The sequence below is a fragment of the Pocillopora damicornis genome, chromosome 3 (assembly GCF_964200805.1).
Source record: "Pocillopora damicornis chromosome 3, jaPocDami1.2, whole genome shotgun sequence".
NCBI classification, from domain to species: domain Eukaryota; kingdom Metazoa; phylum Cnidaria; class Anthozoa; order Scleractinia; family Pocilloporidae; genus Pocillopora; species Pocillopora damicornis.
In genome coordinates this window covers 11,508,346-11,529,033 of record NC_142672.1, presented here as the reverse complement: position 1 = coordinate 11,529,033, position 20,688 = coordinate 11,508,346, and the positions used below count along the sequence as shown (strand labels likewise).

The following is a 20,688-nucleotide window of genomic DNA, read 5'->3' as shown; positions in this document are numbered from 1 at the left end:
GTGGTTTAAAAAATTGGAATAGAGAGTACCCGAACATAGAAGTTGTCCAACTAATTTTTGAAAAACGTGAGATGAATGACAAAAAACAAACAAACAAATAACAGCATTATAGGTCATTATCAACGGAATCAATTGTAATCGGAACCGCAGTTGGACAAGATAGGCATATCAGAGCTCAGTATTGATCACGTGAAAGTGTCGACAGTATGCAATGTTCGGAACCTACGGACGTGGTTCGACAAACATTTGAGCATAAAACCGCCATCAACAAGACTTGTCAATCGGGACTTTACCATCTGCATGATATTGAGTGCACGAAAATGTTTCTTAGCTATGAAGATAGAAATTCGATTGTTCAGGCAATAGTGATGTCGAGAATAGATTATTGCAATAGTTTATTGTATGGTACGAACCTTAGCAAGCTCCAACGGGTGCATACGCGACAGTCCGATTGGTGTGCTCATTGCCAAAATATGAACAAGTCACATTGTCATTTATATGTCTTCACTGGCTGCCGATTAAGTTTAGAATCAATTTCAAGATTGCTATGCTCTGTTTCAAGTGCATTCATGGACACGCCCTCAATTATTTAAAAAGTATGGTCGCCATCAAGAAGACTTCGACATAAAACCCCCGCTCAAGCACCAATATCCCGTTGGAAAACCATTCACGACGATCGAAAAAAACGCTTGGTGATCGAGCGTCGTAGGATAATACCAGTTTTGCGACAACATTTGAGTGCCTACAACATCTAAAAAATCCATTTACAAAAAAAGGGACTAGAATCCAAACTCCGTAGAAGATATGTAATAAACTTGTTAAACCGCAACATTTAGCTAAAATTAAAAACTCCGAAACTTCTTTAAATTCCAAACAAAGGAGTAACAGATTTACGCGAACGAAAGCTTAAAAACAACTAACGAAAACTCCGAGAAAAACAAAACTAAAAGTACGCGAAAAATGTCCACGTCAGTTTACCAATGTCAAGGTTAAAGTTCTTTGACATGATTGGCTAATTTGTGAAATCACGCGCGCCTCCGAATACGAAGGGGGGAGAGATAAAGATAGATTGTAACTTGAAATTTCGAAAAACCAAAGTGATTTTCTAAACAACATACTCTTTTGACAATAAAAGAGAAACTTTGAAAATTCTTGAGCTATTGACCCTCATGGAAATTTGTCTGTTGGAAGATGTTTATTGTTATGAAGTATTTAGTTAGTTTAGTAAGTCAGTTTTTCAGTTAGTTAGTCAGCTCAATATGATTCGGTCATTCGCGGTTTACATTTTGATTGTGGTTACTATATGAATTCTAAGTCCGATGCCGTTTAGGTTAAAGCTGTAGCGATGAGTTACTTAATTGTGACAGTCTTGTCTAACCTCCATAAGAGGGCGTACTTAGTTGACTTCGTTTGACTTCTGACCTTGTCTTAAACCCACACGAGATTCCTTGTTTTGCATGGTTAAAGCAGTCAGAGGTAGATTCAGTTGATCGGAAGCATCAAGTATGTTGTTCATTTTTTCAAGGTTAGTCAGCTAATATGCCCACCCATACCATGATGCTTATCAACAGTGAATGTATAAGTGTGTTCTTTAAAGTTTATTTAATATACTAGAAGAATGTAGACAATGTGCAGAATAGTAGAGTCAAAATTTCGTCGTTGAAGTGAGACAGTGTTTAGCAGCACAAGTCAATGCGAAGTGTTCAGTGAGAATCAATGTGTAAGAGTTCAAGAGATTGACCAGAGTTAAAATTGGATGTAAGTAGAATTGTGTACTGGAGAACCGAGTGATTAAAGCAAGCAGAAAAAGAAAGTTCGAGATTCCCTGTGCATTTCGCCGAGCGTGGCCGGTGCTCGATAGCCAGTTTCCTCGACATTTAATAGCGTAACATTTTATTTGAATAAGCGCCGGTTTTCTCTTGAGTTAAAACGCTTTTTAAATCTACCACAGAAGGAATAAAGTGGCTTACAAGTCTAATTAACGATTTCGTAAAATTAGGTACTACAAAAACGATTTTCATATGGCTAACAACGGTTGATTTGTTGTTTGAATAATGACTGACTATGCGGAAATGTCGTCGTCGAAGTCTTTGAGAGCCGGTAGTTTTTGCCATTCAATTGCTTTTCCTTTTCAAAGAAATAGTATGAATGAAACTCGTATAATAATAAAATGATGGTATAGAAATAAGCACGTTTTGTGATCGGCAACAAAATAATTGACGTCGGAAATTTATGGATTGTATGATTAAATAGAGGGCGACCTAAAACACTTACTTCAAATATGAAGTACCGGTAACTTACGTGGGCCATGGCCCACGCACTAGTTGTGCGAGCGCAACCGTGACTAGCGCAGACCACAATGGCAACCGCCAACTTGTTTCCTAGGCTGAAATTGTCTGAAAAGTTTGTAAACTGCCCCATCGGTTAATCATTTCTTTATGTTAGGTTTTAGACTCCTTCTAAATTTCTTGCTTACATCAAATAAAAACCTGGTAAAACCGTAATTGGTTAAGAAAAGTTAGCACTTTCACGAGAAGGTTCAAATTATTTCACACATTTTCTGCTCAGAAATTTCGAGTGCGGAGAAATAATTATATTAGAACTGATTCTAACCTTGTTTCACGGCTTACGTATCCTCTGTCAAAGTATGTAAGCTGCCGACACATTAAGTAAAATTGTCAATTTCCAAACTGCAACAACAACGCGTTTTTCCTCTCACGAAAAATAACGCATGACTTATTAGATGTGCAAAACAGAGCGGATTGAAATTTGACGTCATAATCAGAGGTTATGACGCAATGTGCGCGAGACGACTCAACAAAACCCCGTTCCAGGCTACTGTCCGGTCCACGCTGTCACTGAACATCTCACATGTCCTGCATGTTCATCCAATCAAGCGAGCAAGAAGATGAATGCATTGCGAGCGACAAAAGTGCCGTGCCACTAGCTGACATAAATTATTACGCGCCTAGCTTTACATTACTGAGCTTTCATGATGCACTATAAGATATCCTAATAAGTTTTGATCAAAAAACTCGAATCAAACTTGCTCTTTCTTGAGCTGCGCTCAAAATGTATCATTCACTTCTGAGTTTCCTTGTGATATCAGAAAACATATGCGCATAATGACATACTGTAATATATGTACTGTAATGTACTATATATTTCCTCGCCTCATTTCAAAAAAAAAAAGAATACTCTTTGCCACTTCCAAGATACCAAAATTTTATTAGGTTTCTCGCTTAATGTTTCACTGATAAGTTCTTAAAATGTACTAGTCGTACATCCAAATGACAAATATAGAAATATACTGTACAAATGTGAGTTTTTCAATAGTAGAACTTCGCTGCCAATACCGTTACAAATGCAAACGGTTATGGGCAGTCATACAAAGCACCCACAAACTTTTTTACTTATATTGGTTAACCTTCGGCGCCAATCGTAAAACATCCTTCCTTGTGAGACAAATCAAGGAACATTTTTCTTGGAAATCTTTCATTTATTCTCATCAAATCTCATTAAATTCAAGGTACCATTAATTGTATAAATCTGTCAACATTCTACTTTTATTTAATTCTGCTCACCCAAGAAACCTGAATCTAGATTTTACACTAATTGACCCTACAACACCAAGGAAATACTCTCAGTGTCTAACAAGTAGCTGCTTTCGTCAATTTCTTTAGTCTAACATATTATTTATTCATATCATTTATCAACATCATTTATCAATATTATTTACCACTTTCATTGATTAGTATTCTGTAATTTCTTTTCAAATACAATCCTCTAATTACTTGGAATCTATTTTCGACAAATTCAATTTGTAAGCTGCTTTATAATAAACCAGAAAGACAACTCCTGGCGAATTACTACAAGGAAATCATACAGACGATGCTGCGAGAGCGAGTGGAAACTAAATGGAGACGTTCAATAAAATAAACAAAAACTTTTACAGATTACTATTAATTTGTAAGTTTGCACTGGGCCTCAAATATTTATCGCATTGATCTCGCACTCTTTTCGTTTTCATGAACACTGTAATAAAAAAAAGTCAAATTCCGGAAATTTGCTCTGTCTAAATAACATTCAACCCAAAATTACATATATAATCTGATCGTCCATTTAGCCACTCGATAATAATTTTGATGGCTATTAAATAATAAATAATTAACGCACTTTCATGGGCTGCATTTATGACATATTTTCATATTACAAAATTCTGTACCCATTTGAACAAATTGATAAATAATGATTGTAACGCACGTTGTTAAGACTCCAATTTTCAGGGCTCAACACAGGGCAGCTTCTATTTGCATTCGCCTCATTCGTAAGCAAATCTCACATCTTTACAAATACATTCAGGTGATAAATTGTAGCTCTATTCCCAGCTTCAAATCCCTGCTCATTTCGTTTTGAGATAACTCAGTCCTATAAAAACATTTTTCATACAAAAGTCGAGATTTCCAACTATCAGTGTGCAGTCATTGATAGTAATAATTCTTAGATGAGTCTGGACTCTTGCACACGAGTTTCAACTGGAGGTAGCACACTTGACAGCAAAACAGTTAGTTCATCGTGATTGGAAAGAAATTCTTGGAACTCTTCTGCAAATACAAATATGATTAAAGGAATGTGTAGGCGCAAGAATTTGTATTATCATTTTTTTTGTTAGTGTTGGTGTTTCATAGTTTCGTGTTAGGTGTTTAGTTTCTCGTCTTCATTAGTGTCCTTTGTCAGTTACCAGTGCTTGTTATATTTATTTGCATATCGTATATATATTGTTCGCGCGTAATTTATTTGGTTAGTTGTCTAGTTTGCGAAAATTATCGTTACATATCTAGCTCTGGGTTTCATGTTTTCGTCTTTGGTTTGGTCACATTCGTCTTGTAAGTGTCCTTGTTTATTTCGCTTTGTCGTTTTCCAGTACTTTCACTCATACGATGTAAGTTATTTTATGCTCATTCGCGTGTTTGTAATTTTGTCATTTTCAGTTACCGTATTCAACAATGTGTCAAGTTTGTTCTAGTAAAGTTTGAAATACGAGTGATTAGCGTTTGCGGCGATAGAATGTAGTTATCGCTACTGAATGAAAAAAGAAATATTGGCCACCCAAGAAACTTGAACGATTATATGAATAAGACGAAAAAAAAATTATGTCAACTGGCACGCTGGCTTACTGACAGAACAACCCACCAACCGACTATGAGTTAGCTGGCCAAAAGAATGACTAACTGAAAGATTGTTAACCCAAAAGACTAATTAACAGATTGACTTACTGCCAACTAGACAAGCTGGCCAATTGATTGACTGACTGGCTGACTAACGTACCGAAGAACAAAGACGAGATGATGGCAAACTACCTGTTTTGGCCCAGTTTTTCAAAGGGTGGATGACGCTACTTAGTTAATATCAAAACATTGGATAACGTCGAAGCGTCCGAGTATCCTTTACCTCTGAGAAACTTGCGCCCGAAAATATTGTAATGGTTGCAGGAATACATGAGTTAAAATCATCTCTTTGTGCTATATTATCCGACTGTTTTAGTATATAGTAAGACAACTATTCACCTCTGTGTCGGTGGCTAGCGGTGGATATTTACTGCTGGCAGACCGCCTCCGCCTCGGTGAAGAGTTGATAACTAACAGATAAATCTTTGTCAATTGGATAAGCATTAACAAAACTCACTGCAATATCCACCGCATAGGGTTTTATCCAATGGACAGCCTAATTCACCCTTCGAACAACTGACTCATTTACTGAATAGCTGACTAACTAATTGACTGACTGGCCGACAGACTGTCTGATTGGCTGACTGACTAGATCACTGACTAACTAACCCAACAGCTGGCTAACTAGCAAACAAACTGACTGTGTGACTTGATGACTGATCGACTGACCGACTGACCGACTGAGTGGCTGATAAACCTTTGGGATGACAATAAACTTAAGACTGAACACCAATCACCTGTACGTAAAAATACCTACCATTTCTACTCCTCACATTATGGTTGTCTGCGTAGGTGTCATCAATAGTCTTTACCACGCTCTTGAGAATACATTCCTGCTGGTTACTAGAAATCATCTTGCGCGTCGGTTTGCTATATTCTTGAAGAGCCTGACAAAATTGATAAATAATTAGATTTATAATGTGTGCCACATGTATGAATCCCCAACCTTTTAACCACTAAAAGTAACTAGCATCTAATTCCTCCCTACAATATCAGCCCTGAATCAAACATTAAGGTTATGAGAATAGAAGAAATGATCACCAACTAGTGAAGCTTTTGATTGTAAAACAAATTCTCCTTGTCAGCACCTTACAAAATGTATAGAGAACAGCAATGAGAAGACTGATGTTAAGGTCTAGAGGGTTGAAGAATTTGTGTTGCATAAATGACGAGTACTTAAACATTGCTTTTACCAGCAACAGCTACCGCCTCAGGGCTACCGAGTAGTTTGGAATACAACCTTGCTAGACATTAGATCCCGTTACATGGCCCGTATTTGCAATCTCGGTGATATCATGGACCCGAAGCCATATTTTAAATTTAAAGGGCATGTAAACCCAAAAAACGTTCATTTTCTTTTCACATAGATGTTTAGTAAATATATCAAGTACACCAAAGGTACCATTCGTTTATTCTCAAAAGTCCATTTTCACTTTGTAAAAGCTCTTCCAAATTCGAAACATTCGCCATCTTGAATGGCGCCATCTTTCCTGTGACGTCACGGGTGGACCCTTAAAAGTCTCGTTTTATAATCGCGTGAGGCACGAAGGAGTCTTTTCTACAGCCGTTGTTTGCTGGTCTCGTCATGATTTTTTTACTTACAGTTTGCTTCAATATAATCAATTTTTCGTAATGGTGAAGCGTTGTGCCGTCCAGTTTTGTACTGATTCAAACAAAACTGGGCATACAATGCAAATATTTCCAAATGACGCAAATTTGGAAATGACGCAAAATGAAGCGACAATTTGTGAAATTTGTTCAAGTGAAAATAGCCGATTTCGTCGAGCCGTTCGAACGTTCTGTTGTTTGTAGCAGTCATTTTTCTTCCTGGTGCTGTACCGACGATTCAGGCCTCACCAGAAGCAAATTATTCGGAAGACGAAAAACAACCCATACAGTCGGCAGACGACGAGGATTCGGAAGTGGCTGACCAAACTGAGAAAGAAGTTGAGCTTTTCAAAAGTTAGAGGTCAACAGAGAAAGTACAAAATCGATTTACATGAGAACGTTTCGTTAATTAAACAACAATAGCTTTATTGGTTCTCTAAAAACAACTTTTTTCTCATCTAATGAAAGATTATGGGGAAGCCAGTTGTTTGGGAGCCAGCGCTGAGCCCGTAAAAGACACTGACATGTCTGAACCTTTGCCTGAATTCGAAACACGTATCAAAGAAAGAGAATTCAATTCGTTGATATCAGTGTGTAATAACGTGATCTGGAATTTTGTCGGTTCTATACAAAGAATTCTATACAGGATCCCATAATCAACCCTTATGTTCTATAAGAAAATCCATGCCAGCCCCACTTAGTGCTTCCTTTGAGAAACCCTGCAGAGAAACAGCAGAAGAATTTGTGTCGCGGTTTTCACAGCAGTGAAAATACATTCAAAGGTCAGTAGGACAATATTCATCATTTTGAGTACAACTTAAAAGATCCTGATTTCAGCTTGCAAAACTATCTTTTCAATATTTCAAATCGAAGCAAACACAAACAGGGTTGGATAATTATGAAGGCCACACAAGGAAATGTACATGATACAACTTGTTTATCGATGGAAATGCTTCTAAGATGAAGGATATTGTTTACCGCACAAGATAGCACAGCGACCCTAAAGTGTTTGCCGAGATATCCCCAACACCAACGAACAAGCTATCTGTAGGCAATTAAGCGAAATTTCCTGCCAGGAAAGAAGCAAAAAACAACTAGCTCTAGTACTGTATTATTAAATCAATGGCAGAAACAACTCAAGTAAATCGATCTCAAAATGTAACAAAACAGATGAAACCACAGGCGGCCCAAGCTCCAGCTGTGAGATGATCATCTTGCGCAATAACAGTCATGACGGAATTATAAGAGTTTGTATGGGCATATTTACGACCGCTCTAAGGAATAAAAAATACGTCAAATTCTCAAAAAAAAAAGACCTCACCTTACTTCCACAGTGTGTCGCTTGTTATCTGACCGCTTACTTTGATGAAAAGAGCCCATTTAAGCGAGTTGTTTATTTCGAGGTTTTCAACGTACATAAGAAAAGCCCAAGGCTGAACACTCCATTTCCGAACGCCTGATCCGAGAAGCGAAAAATCCAAGCTCAAAATGATCGGGCGCCCACAAATCCAACGCAGAATCCAAGCACATATACTGTAGTTTCATTTCAGTTCACTACAAACTCAATCTTTCCCGTGCAACCGACGCTAAGCCGCAGTTTGCTTCAAAAATTTCCAGTTTAGAGGTTTCTAACAGCCCGCGGCCACATCAACCTTGACACACGACCGTTGAAAACCAGCTCGGTAACCCTACCTCCTTTTTGAACTGAGCCTCGCCGGGGACCATACCGTCAGTTATCGTCTATAAATTGTTTTAGAACCACGGGTCCCCTCAGTAGAAATCGATCAAGAGGCTATTGTTTCGATCGGCCAATCGGCCAATCGGCCAATGATTATTTTCGGAGTCAGAGGAAAACCTTGGAAGGATTTGTTCCAGTATTCAATTTAGCTCTATCTGGACATACTTAGTTTAATGTCGCTAACAAGACAACTGTTATTTCGTTTCGTCCGCACGGATATCCAGCAACAATACTTACGACGATTTCCACTTCAGATACGAGTTCGAATTGATTACGTCCCTGCTGCAACCGTGGAATAGACTATTTTTTACCGAGGACATTTTTTCTTTTTGAAATTGAAAGGAAATTATCGAGATTCACGAGATCAGCTGTGCGGTTTGCAACTATGCCTGTAAATTATTTTGAATTTGTAAACATTTCCGGAGGCGAATTCGATTGGCCGATCGAAACAAAAGCCTCTTGATCGATTTCTACTGAGGGGACCCGTGGTTCTAAAACAATTTATTGACGATAACTGACGGTATGGTCCCCGGCAAAGCTCAGTTTGAAAAGGAGGTAGGGTTACCGAGCTGGTTTTCAACGGTCGTGTGTCAAGGTTGATGTGGCCGCGGGCTGTTAGAAACCTCTAAACTGGAAATTTTTGAAGCAAACTGCGACTTAGTGTCGGTTGCACGGGGAAGATTGAGTTTTTAGTGAATTGGAATGAAACTACAGTATATGTGCTTGGATTCTGCGTTGGATTTGTGGGCGCCCGGTCATTTTGAGCTTGGATTTTTCGCTTCTCGGAACAGGCGTTCGGAAATGGAGTGTTCAGCCTTGGGCTTTTCTTATGAACGTTGAAAACCTCGAAATGGACAACTCGCTAAAATGCGTTCTTTTCATCAAAGTAAGCGGTCATATAACAAGCGATACGCTGTGAAAGTAAGGTGAGGTATTTTTTTAGAGAATTTGACGTATTATTTTATACCTTAGAGCGGTCGTAAATATTCCCATACAAACTCTTATAATTCCGCCATGACTGTTATTGCGCAAGATGATCATCTCACAACTGGAGCTTGGGCCGCCTGTGATGAAACAGAAAATATTTAGCTCAGTCGTTTCCGGTGTGATTATCTGTGCTTTGCTGCTGCCTGTAAGCGTACTTGGCCGTCTCCAGCACCCAGAAATCGAGGCAAATTGACTGAAAACCTGGATGCTCAGTGATACAACTTATCTGGGTTTCAGGCCATTTTGCCACAATTGCCCGATTTCCGTACAACAAACACTTTCATGAGTTGTCGGCATTGGTTGACAAGTTCCACACTCGCACTTTTGATAATTTTATATAAAACACTCTCAGAAGCTCAAGTTTAAAAAATTCTGTTGCATTCCTTTAGATTGTACCCTCGCTTTATTGCATTTTCATGTTAAATACAAATAAATCACAGAGTAAATTAAATACCAGTCTGAGTTTCCGAGACGGTCGCATCGCTGTCGACATGTTCTGTACTGTCTTCGTGCGGATCGCTTCGGTGAACCCTACGCGGCTCATATTGTTAAGGACGTGGCCCAGACTCTCCTGAAGATTCTGGATTATCCCCAGCGCTGTCATGTACTAAGCTTAAGGCATTCGAGTCGCTATCTTCTGAAAAAACATCTTCCGAACTACCGCTACTTACACGAACTCCCACACCAGTTCTACTGGGGAATATGTGTTGCGCAATATTTTGGTTCCACCGCTTACGTCACGACTTCTCGCTATTGTTTTTACCGGAAATGGAATTTCAGTTGAAAATGCCGATTTTCTCCTAAAATAAGTCGAATTGGACAAAACTAATTTCAAATTCGTTTTCTACGCCACTTTTTACATAGTATAAGAAAAACATGTATTTTTGGGTTTACATGCCCTTTAAATCTTTGGAATGTTATTGCTGGAATAAGAAAGAAAATTCCATTGTGTTCAGTTTCTGTGATATTCTCATTCTGTGAATTTCAACACTATCTTAATGTCTCTATCTTGATTATATACACGAGATTCTGTAAAAAGCAGCTTTTGAAAACCGATAACTGCCTGGTTTCTTGAGAAACGGGTTCTACCGCCTCTCTAATCGATGCACCAATTCTAAATAGGGCCAACATCAACGTTATAATTTGCCGTGTACAGAAATTCAATTTTCTTCCTCTTTTAGCATACGACTTGGACATTTAGACCATCAACACGAAGTACTGGACACATTACCGCTTGTTACAAAACTTCCAAATACAGGTCACCCACTTAGAAACCTCTCCAACGAATTTCGTGGCATTTTTTTTTTTTTCTACTGGGCATGGCGGCCAAAACGGGCGCGGACCAGAGGCCTACTGAAGGCAATAAAGCTGACCCATAGCCTTCACAGTGATATGATGCAGGCTGTACCTAAATTGTTCCATTAAGTAAGGCAAATGACAGACTACCTTTAATGCGCTCCCAGCCACCTCCTTCTTAGCTGCTACCCTGGCTAAACAAACCGATCCGATTAAGTACTCCCTGAAGCTGATGACGCCTTTATTTTCCTATGAAAGACCCAAACAGGGATAAATAACAGATTATGTCTATTGAATATACTTCTTCTAACAACTTCTGTTTTACAGTAATGTAGTGGATTAATAACATAAGGATGGATAAACTACAGTAACGTATTTTCTACTTCAACTGAACTCTTACCCTGTCAAAGACTGAAAAGAGCTCCCTTAATTGTGGTGACGTTGGCAACTTGTAATGAAGTGCAAAGTCCTTCAACGAAATGTAACCATCCTTATCTGAATCCAGGACGGCAAACATTTTCAGATGTTCCTTCACAGTATCCAGATTTACTCTACAAACAGGAGAAAATAAGTTTATTTCGGGCACAACCAGCATTGCATCTGTCAGCAGGTCCTGTATCCGCTGCATTAGACCGCAATTGGGGAGAAGTACAACTGCAACATGTTTCCTTGTTTAGATTAGTGACAAGCTCTGTAGGAGTGACCGTTAACTATTATCAAACTGTTCCTGAGATGAAAATAACTGATCAACTTTTCATTTGATTCCGATTTCATTCTTGACAAAAACGTACCATGAAAATCCCTGCACTTAAAACTGTAATAAATTGAGGATTAACCCTTTAAAACCTAACATCAGTATCCATATTCTCCACACTCTTCTCCATACATTTTCCTTTAGTACTGACAAGGAGAATTTGATGAACAATCAAAGCTTCTTGAGTTGGCATTTCCTTTATTCTCATGATCTTAATAAATGACTCAGCAGTATGACTGTGAGAAATTACAAGCTAGTCACTGTAAGGGTTTAAAGGGTTAATAATCATCCTCATCATCATCATCATCATCACGTCTAAATGTGCTTATGACAAGAAAAGGACACTGACTCATCTCTTTGTTCAAAGGGGTTAAGCTTTGAGAGAAATGGCACTGTGTCTGTGGGTTGGAGAGGGGGGTACAAGATAATTTGGTTTTATCACCTGAATTGACAATGTAAATTGGCCACTGTAAAGAGTTTTGACAGCTGACGTTAGCCCTTTGTCATTTGCTAATGCTTGAAATGTCAGCTTTCAAAAGTCTTTACTACAGCCAATTTACATTATCAACTAAATTGAAAAAACCAACTTCACCCTTGTCCTACCCTGTCGGTAAAAATGACATGTTTTGTAACTTTTCCACAAACAAACCAAATATCATTAACAAAAGGAGACTTACCCTAGTTTAGTGGCAGTGACCTTAAATTCAATGATTCCTGCTTCAGATGGTAAACCATGCTTTGTTGCCGCTTCCATAAGTAAAGTGTCTTCAAATGAATGACCAGTCACAGGAACATTCAAACATCTGATGAAAAATTGTTACTGAATTTAAATCAGAACCTATTGTGTACCATAAAATTAACTAAAGCAAGTTTAAATTTCTTCTTTGAAAAAATGTCACTACTTTCAGTTCCCCCCATCACTCCCCCCCCTCCAAAAATAAAAAAGGAGCAGGAAGGGGGGTAATTTAATCATGATGGGGGTCAGTCCCTTAACAAGGAAATAAGTTTTTCCAGCAGAAATTTGGTCAGTAAGGGAATAACATTTAGTTTGAACTATAATAGCACTAAGTGACAAAATACCTTGCCATAGACTTTTGCACACGTTCTGAATACAGTTTAGGATTCTCCTTTTCCTGAAACCACAAATTTCAGTGGAGTGTTAGAAAGACACTGACATTTAAATTGGCTTGAATGAAAATGGTGCACTATTGAACACATACAATTACCTCCTCTGTTGGATTCCAAACAGGCAAAAACTGTTAGGAAAACAATTGTGATATTCAGTAACTAGAATGAATTTTGTCAACACCAGTAACCATTGCACACCAAATAACTTATTGTAAAGATACTCAGCTGAAAGTCTCACCTCTACTTCAGCTTCATTATTCACTTGACACATAAGTAACAGGCCCAATATCAACCTGTACAAAATAAAAATTTGAAGATATTCTTATGGTGCAAATAATTAATTTTTAACCTTGCAAGTCAAGTTATTCAAGATTATGGTGAAAATAAGTCAGTTGGCAATTCTTCTTATTCCACAATTCTTTATCTCAGAAAGAAGTTGGTTCTCAGCGCATCTTCATAGTTTTACATACTTATTATGATCTCATATTCTGAATGAAAGAAATAGAACAGACAACAGCTCCCAGATTAATTTTTCCATGGAAATGAAATCCAGAAAAAGAAAGTTGACAGCAATTCTTGAAGCAAAATTCCCAGTGCAAACAACAAAAGAAAAAGGACTTTAATTTTCACCTCAAGCAAAAGATTAACTTCTAATGTGAAATCAGTATCTCCCCACAGAAGCCCTGATTGCCCCCCTCTCTCTCCAATCACCCAATTTCTCTTGGTAAATGATTATGCAGCATGGAGAAATCATATCTGGTTAACTTACGCTCCAGGTCCATCCCAAGTCCAAGCATATAAGTCCTATAAAATTAAAAGAGAGAAAAAAAAAAGGTATAAGTATGTAAATGAATATCTCGGGTTAAAGAATGATTATTGTTTTGTAACATCAACAGGAATCACTTTTCATTTTCTAGAGCTATCTAGAGCTTGCCTTCTAGAGAATGTGACAAATCCTTAACTAAAATAAGTAATTGTCAGTTAGTTTCTTTCTTAATCTACTTTGTACACATTTGAGTTGTTTCCAGGTTTCACATCTTACAGTTGACATTTGTAACTGTCAATGACACAAACTTGCTATGAAAATTAACAGTTGAATTTCAAAAAGCTGCAAACTTATTTTTTGCAAAGACCTCTAAATTTTGTTTATTAAGTAATATTACTACAAGTCAGCGTACATAAGATATCTTACTGGAAAGTGAAGACAAACTGGTTGCACAGGGCATCCTGGAATAAATGCTCCTGAAAATGAAAAGTCAAGTTGACTAGTTACATCAATTTAATTGACACCACACAAAACAATGTTAACCCTTTAAATCCCAGATCAAATTTGTAACTTTCCTTACTGGATGCCTTACAATTCTTATAATGTAAGTTCAGAGAATTTAGTATTGGATCAACTAATCATCCCCAAAGTGATATTTGTCTTTATTCTTATCACTTATCTGGTTGATATTGTATTAATAATGTGAGGAGAAATTCTACCTCGGTCACTGATGGGAGTTAAAGGGTTAACTAACACCTATACAAGTTAACTGTGTCAGACTGTTATTCTTGTTCTCACTAAATTCCCTTATTCTTCAGGACATGAAATGCCCCTTGCTCAATATTGTGCCCTAAGTATGATTTGTATTGAGGTATGATTTCTTGCTTAAAATGTCAATCATTACTAGATTGCTTTCAAGTTACTGAGAGAGCTGTACTGAGAGAGCTTGAGAAAGTTATGACAAAGACTCACAAGTTTCATGTTGTCATGTGCGAAACCAGCTCATTTAGTATCCAGCCCACCATGTTTGCACTGACATAAAGATCAGACTTAGTTGACATTTTGCAGACTAACCTGGCTTGAAAGATATTAGGCACTTTCTGTTTGTACAAGTACCTGAGGTACAAAAGAGTTTGAGAAATAGTTTTGCAATGAATTTTCTCTTGATATCATTAACAAGAATAACTTATTACTAATTGGAAAATGTATCACTGACAACAGATATTTACTAGACCAACAAACAATTTAAATTGGCAAACATCTGGGAAATTGAGCCATTCTTTCAGTTGATGTATGCCACAGTCAGCTGTTAATTAAATATTAAAATATATTAAAAATATTGAAAGCTATGAAGGAGCAGTGCAAGAGAGCAACAGAAATTGTAACACCCAGTAAGAAAACAGGGACCTTTCATAACTTAATAATTACAACTACCATGTCATGTCAACCATTGAATGTGCAGGTTCAAGTCCTTCACCCATCACAAGAACCAATTATTCTCTACAAGTTAAATTTAACAAGTCTGCTCCTTTAAATAGTGATGATGGTGGCTTACTTCCTGACGCCTATTTACACCTTGTCAGAAAAAAGGACCTCATACAAAAGGACCTCTTGTTGCAGTGTTTAGATCACCCCTGATGAAGGCACTAGACAGGAGTGTCAAAACGTTGGGTCGATGAATTGTAACTTCTTCGGTTACATTCATTAAATCTGTAAACTGAAGTAGCATCAAACCATGACTGACTGTCCACCTGGTGGCCATGTGAACTTAAATGTATTTTAAGTCTGCTTTTGTTAGGTTTCAAACCAAGATCAATGTGACAGAACTGATAAGGCAGTCCAAATGAACAACATTGTACGTTAACTGTTCTTCATTTAATTCTGAAGGCTTGAATACACTGACTAGTTACTTATTTAAAAATGAATATCCTTAACAAGCAACAATTCTTTCTAACTTTATAAACTGAATCACTTAAATCATCCAGGCAATCTTATCTTGATTGACAATGGTACGTGTAAATATTACCTTCAGGAAAAATACATATATGTGGCCACTGGCCTCTTGTGGTGATTGTTCTGTATTGTAAATCCTTGACAGCTGTTTGTCTGGATTTTGTGATATCTCTTGAAACACCAATGCACTCAAGACATCGAAAAAAACCTGAAAAAAAGAAATCTGGCTATAACTATTGACCTGAGGGGAAGGTTACTTAAGGGGAATTTAGGTAGAGGAGTGCCCCTTAGGTGTTAAAACCCAGACCTTATTTGAGAAATTAAAGGTTCATTTTTCCACCTCATGAAATTATTATTACATGTCAACTTTGTGAGCCTCCTCTTACTTCTTAGACAGAGATTTTAGAGTAAGATTTGAAAACAATAATAACATACATGCAGACTGGTTATAGTGAAAATTATGCCTTGCTCAAGGCCTTCAATCTTAATGGACCCTTTTTAAGACAGTAAGAGCAAATCAAGTTAAAAGGCATATGAGAGGTATAACTGAAGGAGGATAAATGAGGTCTATTAATCATTGTCATAACATTATTTAAAATCATTTCACATCACTAAAAGTTTTCAAATAATACATTAGGCAAATGTGAACTATTTGTGATTCAAAGAGAGTTCATGGGAAGACATGAAATTGGATAATTGTTCAGAACATCATAGTCACATTTCACTTACTTTGTGTTTCATAAAGTACTTAGATATAATTTTTAATTTATTATTTTTTTACAACATTTTGTAATAAAAGTTAAGAATACATAATTTAATCAAATAACTATACAGTTCTAACTAACAATAAAACACTAAAACTAAATCACTAAAAACAAACAAAGCTAAATTTTTTACCTGGTAAGTAGGAGTATTTTTATCTGTATTTAACTATTGATGCATAGAAATTCATGACCACTTTTGCTAACAAACTCACCTCCAAGAAAGGGGCTGTTGAGATTTTCCATTTTTGAAATTCCTGACGGAGCTTTTCCATATTCACTCAACAACAGGATGTCCAAAAAGGAAGAATGAGGAGCAATCACTGTCACAGGAGCCTCAGATGGGAGAGCTAATTTTCCTTTTATCTTCACTCTGTGAAAGCCCAGGGCAAACAATATTGAACGCACAATAACAGGAAGGAAGTCCTTCATCCATCTGATATTTCAAGGAGAAATGATAGTCACTTTAATGAGGTTTATAATAATCGATTAAAAAAAATGGGTTTGTTCCATCAAAATTATACCTTATATGTGCAGCCATTGTATTAAAGAGCATGGAATATCAAGTTAGGCATTTCCTGTTAACCCTTCAACTCCCATGTGTGACCAAGAGAGAATTTCTCCTTACAATATCAATACAATATCAAGCAAATGAGTGTTGAGAATACAGAGAAATGTCAATATGGGGATTATTAATTGATCTAATACCAAATTCTCCAATCTAACATTATAATAATTGCATGGCAGACAGTAAGGTGAACTACTAAATGATCTTGGGAGTTTACAATCAATTTGTAAGTACCTTCTCCATGGGGTTAAGGGAGTCTTTAAATCTTGCGGATTCCAACCAAAAGTGGTGAAAAAACACCAAATCCCCGCAAACAGAAAAAGCAAAATACCAAGTAAAAGGCGAATTGGGAAAAGGAATATCAAACATAGGAAAATCTGTCAAAAGAAACAAAACAGTGGAATCAGGATTGAAAGTTCAAACATTCTCAATAAATTATTAAGTACAACTAATAACAGTCAAGACCTGTTTTCAAAGGTGGATAAATAAACACCTCTTACAAACTGATTTGTTAATTGTAAGTTATTGAACCTCATTTTTTTTCTCAGATTTATGCCACAAGTGTGAATCCGTGGACCATAAAGCTGAGCAGAGGTTCTGTAACTCACACTATGGATTAAGAAGATAAGGTTTGTAAGATATTTATTATATCTCAAATAGAGGGGGAAGATTGAAATTCAAATAAACTTTTGAATGTAACATGCTGTACACTGAAATACAGCCTGCTAAATTGACCAACCATAGCTTACATAGTAACCAAGAGATATGATAATTACACTAATCACATAAGATAATTGAAAATATTTAGACAGCTTACCCACTTCAATTGCCGAACTGTTATCGATGAGTGTCTTGTTTAAACAATAAATGACTTAATTAAAACATGATTCTAACACTGGGCTAATGAACACTAAACTTTTAAAAATTCTAAACTATTTGGAATAAAAAATAGTTGACTTTTGTTATAATACACATGTAAATATATCGTTTTAACCTAGTCCTTTTGTTTTAGCCTAGAGTGTACTAAATCACTGGCAATGTACCGTACTCAACCATATTTTAAATGGTGCTGCCTTAGAACAAAATGAAGAGGTTGACGGCTACACTTTAGAACAAGCTATGATAAATATTATAAGACCTATCTGTGATCTAGGGTTAAAGAAATTAAAATGCCTCATTTGACAGGTAATCTCTATTGTTTACCATAAATAATAGTAAACTGGCAGATTGTTTATAACCTGTAGGCGAAATTGTCTGCAGACGAAAAGAAGGGTATTTTAAAATGACGTTTCACTATTTGTAAAACGAAAATTGAAAAGTCAATAGAAAATGAAACAACTTCTAAATTGTTTTTTGAACATTAACAGCTGTACAAATTTTCATTGGGTTAAAATTGTTAAAGATTAATAAATATGTCGAGTGTTCGTAGGTTTAGCGAATCATGTCCACAGGTGACATTCGAATTGAATACTGATGCGAGATCACACATCGAAAATGTGAACACAATTAGCGGGAATCTTTCCTCTCGCATTAAAGGTAGTTTAATGTTGGAAAGGTTGACAAACTTTGCGTTATGACAACGTTGAATCTCATAACGACATCTCAATGTACGGTTCTCTCACTTCAAGGAGTTAGCGTTGCAATTACGATGGTTTACAAGCACAAACTATCAAGGCTATAACAAAAATTCACCTTCATTTTTTATGTTTCTAGTAAACTAATAGCAAAATAAACACTATTACGAGATGTTAGCGTAGTCAGGAAAAGATCAATCCTAGAAGTAACGCAATAACTTAGGCAAGGCTTACCTCAATTTTTTTCTTCCAACTAGTGATGACTAATCGGTGAATGAATGGATTCTGTACAATGGGTTTTTCTAAGTTGAGCTCGGTGTAAAAACGTTTCACTTCATCCTCGATTATCGGGAGCATTACTAAATAATCCAAGGTACGATTTACCAGAGGAAAGTCTCGAATTTCCAGTTAGGTATTACATGGAAGGCAACGTGTCAAAAATTGAGTTTAGAGCGGATCGATGTAAACACAACATTTCGTACCCAGTCTCAAATACGAGCGACACCGGAAGTCAAGTCTCCAGCTCTCCTAGCGGGATCGAATATGATCGGCAAACATGGAGTAGAGATGAGCCTGCCTGTATTTCTTGCCGTACACTTGCGGCGCAATATTCCGTCTTTTTTATTCACCATAAATAAATGCAATATTGTCACGTATCTGTTGAAGTCGTATACGCAAAAGTTGTCGGAATTATCGTTCGAGCCACTGGCACCAATGACTTCAATAAATTTATTTGTGTTAAAGGCAGTTCAGTGTGCGCTCTGACGCCGGCGCGAAAACAAGCGTGGAAGCTGCGAGAGCTAAAGAAAGGAAAAATTGAAGTTAAAGTGATATCGTTATCGTCATTATGGTTTGCAAGCCATAATGAATACCATGCTACCGGAAGTAATGCACGTAGGTGGTGCATGCGGTTAAAAACGGCTCTACACGCACGAGATCTCGAGGAACTTTGCCATAATCGGCATACTCTGAAGACTTAAACACCGCTTTTTTTTATCTACTATCGTCGGAATAAAAATTCAGCCACCTCACCAGCGTTTTCCGCAAACAATTAGGACAACGCAAACCGTCAAATTTATCTCTTATTTCGCTCACGATTCGTTGCTGACCCCACTACGGTATTTGCTACCTCTAATGATATAAAATTTGACAAAAAAAATTATTTTTCTCGCTGATCTTTGACATAAAACATGATCGCAGTCGGAAGGAAGAATTTAAACAAGGCGGTCTGTCCAAAAGGATAACAAATTTAAGGAAGGACATCAGTATACCCGTCAGGACGGCTTGAACATCCACCATCTGCGGCCAGTCTACTCAAAAGTACGGACGCCATATTGAATGTAATTTCCGTTTAGATCTGGGTCCTAGTTAATATCAGACCCCTGGTTCTTACCAGGTTGCCACGAGACCTTACACAGCTTACCGATTAGCGTCAGGCATTGAAAACGTAAAAATAAATATGTATTTATTTACAGCTTTATTTAATTTAAATGGTTGACTATTGTAAGTAATGTATTGTGGTTATTTTTGTTTCATGAGATCAGCTCTCCTTTGGGAACCCGGCCGAGTAAGGCGATTGCCAACACTCGGTACCTTCAGCCAGAAGATTTTTAAAAGTGTTGTTTAATGGTGCCGCCTTAATACAGAGCAACTGAGAATTTATCCGACTAGAGTAAATATTTAATATAACTCCCTAATTGGCTTTTTTTTTGTCAATATAGGTCATGTGATGATATTCAAGAGAAGTCTTTCTTTCAAATTTCGTCCTGTTCACGTGCATGAGTACGTGTCATTTACAAAAGACAAAGGGTATAATTCTCATAAGTAATCCGATGGGTAAACGAAACAAGGATACTTGCAACCAATGATTTGACGGGCTGACTGTTTTCCGAGCAAATCATGATCGTCAAAGGTCGTTTTGTTATCCATCAGTGAGGGACATAAGTTGTCAACGTCCTTTTACTGCGATCCGCCTCATCGATAAAATACTAATTTTACATCAATTCACTGATTTTTATATAAGGATGATGAATAACAGAACTACCTTTACGGTGGCCAATTTACGTTTTAAACTCAATTGTTAACACTAAATAACTGATTTTTAAAAGCCTTGGATGAATTTCATACGCTAGTAGGGCTATTTGCAAGGTGAGGATTTAGATTTCAAGGACATTTCGTGTGAAATTGGAGAACGCACTTAATCTTCATGGCACGAAGCTCAGAAAAACACCAGCCCAAATTCTGAAGTAGTTATGCGATCAACGAATTGTTATTTCTCACTCAAGGTAGATATCAGCTATTAGTTTCTAAAGAATTTTCATGTTCCA

The 20,688-nt window shown here is 37.1% G+C and overlaps 1 protein-coding gene across 2 annotated transcripts in view; it reads right to left on the bottom strand.

Moving 5' to 3' along the window:
* Positions 1 to 3,478: 3,478 nt before the first annotated feature.
* LOC113667090 (lysophosphatidylcholine acyltransferase 2) overlaps positions 3,479 to 20,688 on the bottom strand; it is a 20,286-nt gene continuing 3,076 nt past the window's right edge. Inside the window, exons 1-15 of one of the 2 annotated variants that reach the window (XM_027182891.2) lie at positions 18,596 to 18,849; positions 17,022 to 17,164; positions 16,435 to 16,655; positions 15,532 to 15,666; positions 14,580 to 14,621; positions 13,932 to 13,981; positions 13,509 to 13,543; positions 12,978 to 13,032; positions 12,838 to 12,867; positions 12,692 to 12,744; positions 12,289 to 12,414; positions 11,258 to 11,408; positions 11,008 to 11,106; positions 5,986 to 6,115; positions 3,479 to 4,604 (exon numbers count right to left, since the gene is read on the bottom strand). In XM_027182891.2, coding sequence (XP_027038692.2) covers positions 4,501 to 4,604; positions 5,986 to 6,115; positions 11,008 to 11,106; positions 11,258 to 11,408; positions 12,289 to 12,414; positions 12,692 to 12,744; positions 12,838 to 12,867; positions 12,978 to 13,032; positions 13,509 to 13,543; positions 13,932 to 13,981; positions 14,580 to 14,621; positions 15,532 to 15,666; positions 16,435 to 16,655; positions 17,022 to 17,164; positions 18,596 to 18,718 — 1,497 coding nt within the window. In that variant the 5' untranslated portion in view covers positions 18,719 to 18,849 and the 3' untranslated portion in view covers positions 3,479 to 4,500. Of the gene's footprint in view, positions 4,605 to 5,985; positions 6,116 to 11,007; positions 11,107 to 11,257; positions 11,409 to 12,288; positions 12,415 to 12,691; positions 12,745 to 12,837; positions 12,868 to 12,977; positions 13,033 to 13,508; positions 13,544 to 13,931; positions 13,982 to 14,579; positions 14,622 to 15,531; positions 15,667 to 16,434; positions 16,656 to 17,021; positions 17,165 to 18,595; positions 18,850 to 20,688 lie in introns of those variants that run through there. The other variant, XM_089198985.1, reaches the window with a different exon arrangement.